This window comes from Sesamum indicum, linkage group LG2, assembly GCF_000512975.1.
Source record: "Sesamum indicum cultivar Zhongzhi No. 13 linkage group LG2, S_indicum_v1.0, whole genome shotgun sequence".
Taxonomy (NCBI): Eukaryota; Viridiplantae; Streptophyta; class Magnoliopsida; order Lamiales; family Pedaliaceae; genus Sesamum; species Sesamum indicum.
The window spans coordinates 12,517,182-12,525,701 of NC_026146.1; the positions used below are offsets into that span (position 1 = coordinate 12,517,182).

At 36.1% G+C, this 8,520-nt stretch overlaps 1 protein-coding gene across 1 annotated transcript in view; it reads left to right on the top strand.

The window, feature by feature from the left end:
- Window positions 1-8,520, top strand: part of LOC105155975 — a 64,685-nt gene that overhangs the window by 19,833 nt on the left and 36,332 nt on the right. The window contains 12 exon segments of the mRNA XM_011071974.2: window positions 808-875; window positions 2,084-2,204; window positions 2,283-2,489; window positions 2,598-2,801; window positions 2,901-3,010; window positions 3,596-3,692; window positions 3,788-3,886; window positions 5,168-5,323; window positions 5,412-5,486; window positions 5,570-6,052; window positions 7,000-7,347; window positions 7,431-7,562. Coding sequence (XP_011070276.2) covers window positions 808-875; window positions 2,084-2,204; window positions 2,283-2,489; window positions 2,598-2,801; window positions 2,901-3,010; window positions 3,596-3,692; window positions 3,788-3,886; window positions 5,168-5,323; window positions 5,412-5,486; window positions 5,570-6,052; window positions 7,000-7,347; window positions 7,431-7,562 — 2,100 coding nt within the window.

The following is an 8,520-nucleotide window of genomic DNA, read 5'->3' on the forward strand; positions in this document are numbered from 1 at the left end:
TTTTCAGATTATGTGAAAAAACTTTTTATATAATGTAGTGCGAGGGTTGGGATCTAGTGGTTGGATTGCCAAGGGGTGGCTGAAGGCCTTCTCTGCATGGGGTGGAGGGGATGCGAAACAGTTAAATTAATATCACCAATGCTGATACGGAGATGAAGTTTGGAGGATAGAGATAGCAGCTTATGTAGCTACTAGTTGTTTTCAAATTTATAAACCATATTAGGTATGAAGTCATAAGGGCTAGAACTGTTCTTCACATTTTGTATAGCAATATTGGAACTTAGAGATTCTTTCCAATTATTATTTTCTAAAGAGTGTGATGCAGACTTGTGGGGATTTCTCTGTGGTCATTCAGTTTCATTTTGTTGAGCGCTTGGCAATTGTCTGAAAACTGTGAACATTCTGCTTTACTGGCCTTTTAGTTGTTCCACTGCTGTGTGAAGTGATGCTCTAATTGGCCTATTATTTTATGCATGGGGAGCACTTCTTTGTGGATTAGCTATCTACGCATTATGGTTCAGCTGCTTTAACAGGACTACACATTATTTACTTGCATGATGCTAACAATTTTTATATAAAAAAGTTGCCAAATACAGCTGCAAATTTCAACTGCTGCTATAGCTGTTCTAATTAGCATCTTATTTTCTATGAACTAAAGATGATTTTTTTGGAAATTATGTGGCCGTTATTTGAACTTCTCCTATGTTATTATTAATTGATTTTATCTGCGCATTCTACAGTCCTTTCATGGAAAGGTATGTACGACTTCTCTTTCTGATTTTTAATGATACTGTGTTCTCTTTCCAGATGACAATTGATGAAGTCAAGCGTACAGCAGCCAAACAAGTGAACAGGGCATTGAAGGATCGAACCAGGTTCTTTTTCATCATTTTAAAGTTATAGGCTGTCATTGTAAATTCGTCAGGGATTAGAATGATGCACCTTTGACTGTTAGTATGCTGTAGACCTTGTGTCCTTAGCTTAGAGGCAAGAATAGGATTTCAAAGCCATAGGCCATGAACTGAAGTTGGTGAGCTAAAGTACTTATATACTGGTAAAGTTTGCTGTTGGGTTGTGGATGTGCCATTATTAGTAAAGGCCCGGAGTTGGTTCAATGTGAGGGTTGGAAAATGCTGCATACAGAAGAAAGGATGTCTGAAGATACTAGGCATCATTGCAAGATGGCTAGAAGTGGAACAGATTAGAATAAAAAAGATAAATATCATCAGATACTTAAAGTTTAGAGTATCAATCAGGTATAAGGTGGAACAATTATGCCCTTCTGAATTTCTACAGATATATGTTATGGTGGCTAAAGCTTCCACAAAACTTCAAACTTCTCCGCCTTCTAAATAACTAAACTTTATGTTAGTGTGTTATTGTGTTTGTCTGTCTTTAGTCTAGGAAATGGCACCGTGAACTTCTTTGTTCGCAGAGGGATTAATTTAGAGAGAAGTTATATCAGAAACATTGGAAGAGATTGGACTGCGAGTCAAACCTCCAGCTGTCTCACACCATTGTGTGACATTCCCTAACAGAATCAAATCTGAATGTCAAGCATGTTCTCGATTTTCTGATCCAGGTTAGAGTTGTAAGTTAGAAACCAACCCTCTGCTGCATGTCCCTAAAAATACCGAAATGAGGAGAGTCTGGAGACATGGAATTGCTCCCAGAGTCTCCTGATAAACCATAACCATTTCAGAAGTATTTGCCTTCAGTTCTGCTTTTGAAGTTATTTGTGAAGAAAAGACCACCAGTGTGGAAAGCACGTATCATCCAAACGCAAAAGATAAAGTAAATCGTTTTTATTCATATGAATGTTGGCAATGTGTTTTCTCTTGTTTTCTGAGTTCTGAAAAATTGTAGTCTGGTGTTCCTTTTGATGCTTTCTGAGTTGTAAATTATAGACCGCTAGTCAATTAACTTTTACGCAAAAACAATTATAGAAAAATATTCCAAGCCGCTGTTATCTGTTGTGATGTACTGTGTTAAGCATTGATATATATAATGGCACTACTAAATATTTTCTGAATTTGATTCACTTGTCTGTATTGAGTAATTTGCGGATATACGTCTGCCTCAGGTTTGTCTTGGATTTGGATATTGCTGCTCCCAAAATTACCATTCCTACTGACTTCTATCCTGATACTGTCCACCCTACCAAGCTTCTGATTGACTTGGGAAAGTTATTGATTCGATCTCAGGTTAATTCCCAATCTTTGGAACTGGTTAGACTAATTCTTCTGATTACAGTATCTTTACCTTCAGAAATATATGTTCAGGATGATGCTGAATATGCGTCACCCGAAGAGGCAAACATGTACACCCAATTTGATTTGGTCTTGAGAGATGTATCTGCTTTCCTGGTTGATGGTGACTATAGCTGGAGCCAAGCTTCTCTAAGTAAACTTGATGGTTCATCCAAGTATAGCTTTATTAGTTTCCTACCAGTTATTGATAAGTGTGGAGTATTTCTCAAGCTTCAGCAGGTTGTGCCTATCAAACTTAGGTTTTGAAATTTGTTAGATAACTGATGCAGGCATCAAGTGAGGTCTGGAATATGGTCAAGTTGTGACATATTTGTTTTGGCTTTTCAGATTAGATCACCGGTTGCTTCCTTCCCCTCAACGAGAGTTGCTATGAGGCTACCCTCAATAGGTCTTCATTTTTCTCCATCTCGTTATCATCGTTTAATGCAAGTAGCTAAGATTTTTCAAGGGGAGGATGCGGACCATCCTGATCATGTCTGTCCTTGGGATGAAGCTGATTTTGCAGGCTGGCTATATCATCTTACATGGAAGGTTGCTTGTTTATTGTCTTTTGTTTGTGAATTACCTAATATAAATCATATTTCATGCCAATTTTCTGATACTTTTCCTTAAATCCCTTTTGTTCTTTAGGGTGTTGGAGGTAGAGAAGCTGTGTGGCAGCGCAGATACTTTTGTGTAGTTGGACCTTTTCTTTACATCCTCGAAAACCCTGAGTCAAGAAATTATAAACAATACTTCAGGTCTGGACATTGTTGCTTGATAAAAGATAAATTTTGGTTTCGTGCCATGCACAAAACGGGGTGGGCCAATGCACTGTACAATGTTATTCAGAAAAAAAAGATATCTTGAGCAGGGTGGCTTGGTGGAGGTTAAAATACCATATGGTTTTTATTAAAAACCTCTAAAATGTATGTATAAAATCTCATGCTCTATTCTGTGGTGTGTTGTGTATGCATAGTTTTTATGGTGAACAACACAAAGCTAAACTTGAAAAGCATAGTGCTATAATCATTCTTGAGATATGTTAGGAAGTTGGTCCTGAAGTTAATGGGCTTATGCCTAAGAATATGAGAAATGTGTTGTCATGATCAAATATGAGCAAAATAAATTTCTGCACGGCATTTAAAATTAAACAGCCCGAAAATTGATATCCGGTGTCCTAAATAATTGACCAGTCGAAGTTATAGATTACAGTGTAAGATATTTAAGTAGCACATAGTTCTTTTTAATTCTTCTCTCTTATTTGGCACCATAGTTACCTCAAAGCCTACATATATTGGGACATTTATAATGCTGACATGGTGATGTGATTTTTCTAATTCAAGTCTACGAGGTAAACAGCTATATCAAGTTCCTCCTGATTTTGTTGGAAATGTGGAACATGTACTCGCTGTATGTGATGCTGACCGTTCCTATGTCAAGGTAGGCCTATAGCTGACATTGATTTTAAAGATATTCCATGGAATTTGTTGGTATGTGGTTTCTATTTGGCTTCATATATGTATCCTCCTTTCTAGGTTGTGGAAGATGTCAATGCTCTAATTTTGTGTTGTGACTCTGAAAATTCAAGGAGGACTTGGCAAAGCTACCTTCAGGGAGCCATTTATCGTGCATCGGTACTCTATCATGTTTTATCTTGTGAAACATGGAATTTTCACCTCCTCTTGTCAGGATTGTGCTTTTTAGCAGTTGATATGTTGCTTTACCTTGGTCTTTTGGTCTTATGCTCTTTTGTGACCTGAAACTTTGTCACTGGAAGCAAATCTGAAGAACCAATATGTTTGTGAGTATCTTTTAAAGCACTCCACATGGGAGCAAATTGTACGTACACTTTTACAGGGCTCGACATGTGTATTTCTGCCTAGAAAAGAGAGATGATATGGAAAATAAAACCTCAAAAACTTTAAAAAGAATCATATGACCTACATTTGAAAATTATTACATTGACATCACTATAATCTCTTTTTTTTTTTTATCTTGACAATTGTTAACTTTTAGTATAAAAAGGCTGCATAGGTATCATGGTGAAGTTCAGATTTGATGCTATTTTTCTCTTGCAGCTCGCCAAATCCCATTTGGTGGTGTTTTTGCTGCTGCTTTTATTATTATCAGTGTTGCTGTTTCTTGTTTTTCTTCTTCCTTTTCCTCCTGTAATTTCAGTATTTTATTTTAGTTTCTTCATTGGCCTTTATTTTTTTTTTTTTTGGGGAGTGGGGGATGGGGGTTCAGTTTTGTATCGTAAATCAGGTCTTCTGGAGTTGAACATGAGACTATCCTAGATACACATCCTACTCTTACTTTTGTTGGGATACTGAGTATAAAACAACCACTTCTCTACAAGAAGTCAGGGGAATTAATTTAGAATCTGTGGAATATAACATGTGGAGGTATAGATCGAGATGATTTTGAGAGGCAGCTGAATGCTGCATTTAGTGCAGTCAAAGGCATCCAGTATAGGTAGGTATCCAGAGTCACAACCTCTGAATCTCTTCTCGTTTTTGGTATTTGCTTGGTAATTCAGTGACTAAGTTTGAAGTTTAATCCACTAATCGTGCACTTTCTGGTGGAGTTAGAGTTAGAGACAAATTGTCAGAAACTTTTCTCCATTTGATTTCTATGATGAATGAGCTCATGCTGCCTATCCAGAGTTACAGCCTCTGAATCTCTTCTCGTTTTTTTGTATTTGCGTGCTAATTCAGTGACTAAGTTTGAAGTTTAAGCCACTAATCATGCACTTTCTAGGAGTTAGAGACGATTTAGCACAAAATTTTCTCTATTTGGTTTTTGTGATGAATGAGCTCATGCTATCAGATTGTTTTTGGTTTAATGGATGGTGGTTTCATGATTTGATGGTGAATATGTTGCTTATGTGGAAGAATGCTTGAACGTATGTGCAGGGAGCTACTCCTGTTACTGGTCTAATTGAAACCTTGTCGGATTCAGAAGACTCTGAAGTTGAGAATCGTGATTCAGTGGATGCATCAAAGGTGGAGAAATTTTTTTTGACTGGTGTACTGGATGAGTTGAAGATAAGTTTCAGTTATAGCAGCATGGTGAGCATGGTAGTTTTTTCAGGCTACTTTTGCATGGTATGTAGTCCTGCTAAACCATTGAACATGAACTTCTGCTTCTATTTTGTAGCGTGATCCAAGTTTTATGAAGCTGCTGCTTGCCGAGGAGAAGCGATTACTTGAGTTTCGAGCAATTGGTGGACAGGTAAGGCTAATCCTCATATCTTTTCTATTTTGCATTTCGTGCATTGGTTTACTTGTTGACTTGTTTGAATAAATCTGATGCAGGTTGAACTGTCGATGAGAGCAGATGATATTCTCATTGGTACAGTTCTTAAAGCTTTGGAGATAGTGGATTTAGTTCGCCTCAACGGAACATCCCAGATCAGTTACCTAGCAAGATCATTCATCAGGAATGCAGATCTACCTTCCTTATTAGATAATATTGAAATTCCAACTCAAGCCAGTAATGTTTTTAGCCAAGATGAAGGAGATGACGAGTTTTATGAGGTGTCTGAGGAACTTAATGATTCAGTACCTGACTCACCAGGTGATGAAATGGAGTATCTGAACTCTCGTATTACCAAACAAGCAGATAGCTCAGACTTGAAGGCCCCAAGTTTTACGCGTGTTGCTGGGCTACTGCCTTTTGATGTGACTCATACGGAAGCTGGTCAGATGAGGGTTACTGATGCATTAGACAGTTTTGTGAAAGCTCAGATAGTTATTTTCGATCAGAATTCATCACTTTATTCCAACGTTGATAAACAAGTAAGTTTGTATTTGTAATGAGGTTTGACCATTTACAGGTACCATGTATTTCCTTGATATCACCATGATGATCTGATGCACATGATCTTTCATGTCTATATGTTCCACCATACCATGCACAATATGCTCACTATGAAGCAGTCTTATGATGCATAGGTTTGATTACAGTCTAAACAAATTAAAAATTCAATTGAAGTCCTGCTTAATTTAATGGAAACACAATGCTCTGTCGTGTGAGAAATTTATATGTTGTATAGGAGGCTGCGGATGTCACGTTAGATAATATATCTGAGAGAGAGTTGAAGGGACCCAGAACTTTGCATGGTAATGCATTGTTAACATAACACTATCACAGAGTATATCTATATTGATCACTTGGGAGTTACAAATACACACCCAAAATAAGTTATCAACGTAAATGTGTGTGATTCTGCAGATAGTTTGGAAGAGTGATGCACAACTGGAAACTATTATGTTTTGCTGAAAATAGTTTAGTATTATTTTTTATCTCATCTATTGTTCAGTTATAGTCAAAATATCATTTCCAGATAAATGGTTGTGCTATCAAGGATTATCCTAAACAACACCTTAATGTTGTTCATGTCTTTGAATGATCCTCCACTTGAGGTTGAGATTGGTGCAGTGACATTACCCAATCTGAGAACCCCTGGGAAATGGTGTGATGAGAAAAGTTTTGAATAATCTCCTCGATGAGGTGCTACCAAAGTCAATTCCACTTCTTGAATAGCTTGCCATCTTTGACATATGAAATTCAGTCTGTATCATCTATGGGAACCATAGCTGCGGAAATACTGATTGCTTTGGTTGGATAAATGACATAAATTTATATAGTCCATATGTAATGCGTATTCATAGTAGAATACAAAACATTGCACTTAGGACATTTGGCATATATCTTGATAGTCTTGCCCTTTTTTTTGTTTCAGGTGACAGTCACACTCTCTACCTTGTCATTTTACTGTCGTAGGCCTACTATACTAGCAATCATGGAATTCGTAAATGCTATTAACACCCCGGAGGATAGCTCTGAAACTTTAACTGATACTCCTTCAACAGCTGTTGCACCAAATGATGTGTCCAAGGAAAATGTGAATGATGGTCTGGCTTCAGCTCGAATGGAAGAGCCTGTAGTTAAATCAATTCTAGGGAAGGGGAAATCCAGAGTGATTTTTTATTTACTGTTGAATATGGCTCGTGCTGAGATATTCTTGATGAAGGAAAATGATTCGAAACTTGCTACTTTGACTCAAGATAATTTTCTTACTGACATTAAGGTGCACATGCCATCCTTTACTCTGGTAGCAGAATTATGATATTATGCTCGCATGCGTCTGAAAAATTTCCGTCCTTGGAACAGGTGTTTCCTTCTTCTTTCAGAATAAAAGCATCCCTTGGAAATCTCAGAATAAGTGATGACAGTCTCCGTGACAGTCATATGTATTTCTGGGCCTGTGATATGAGGAATCCTGGTGGAAATTCATTTGTCGAGGTATTTATGAGTTGTTACTTATATTCTGCATTCATCTTGGCATCTGTTTGGTTTACGGTTTTCCTAATAGTTTGCCTAGTGCTATCAGATGCATAGATTTACTGATTTAATTCTTTTCAATAAAAATGGGTTTTCACTACTATCTGTATTGTGTTAATCGTGCTTTGCAGTTGTCTCCTTATGTGTCCTTATTTGTTTAAATTTTTAACATTTTATTCTATGAGTCTGGTGCGAGTCATATTGCATGTTTACTTCCCATAAAAATCTTATTAGTTTCATTTCATCATTTCCAACAGAATCTATATCTTACTATATATGATCTTATCTATATCTGTACCTCTATATGTACTATATAATCTCATAAGTGTTTGTGCTTTCATTACATTCGTACCTTATTTAAGTACTCTTTTAATAATAAATAAGTATTAGTTATAAAAGAACAATAAAAGAAGAAAACTATTTAATAGTCATAATTCATGTAAGTAGTTTAGAGAATGAATAATATTATCTAACTAAAATAAATTGTCAAATAACATTTCGAGATGATTAATTTTGTAGAAATGTTCTGGAACATTTTAAGATTTTTTTTAAGTTACTACTGCACAGTAAACTTTAAAATAGTATATGAAAAATATGTAAAATAATATTTTGAACTTTAAAAAAATATTTTAAAGAATATGTACCTGAAAATTCTAAATAAAATTCCACACTTTTATTCAATTTGAAGTACTTTTGAAAATTTTGAAACGAGTGAAATTTGAGTAATTGATTTTTATTTTAGTAGTAGCATTAGATAAGTTTCTTTGTAATTAAGGCTAGGTATTGAGAAAACTGCAAAGAAGGCTGCTGGAAAAGATCCCTAGGTTTCTCCTTAGTTCTCTATTTTCACAGAGGTGGGTTGAATCTATTGTGTTTTTTTCATTGAATCAGTAGGGATAAGTATAATGTTGGTGATCTA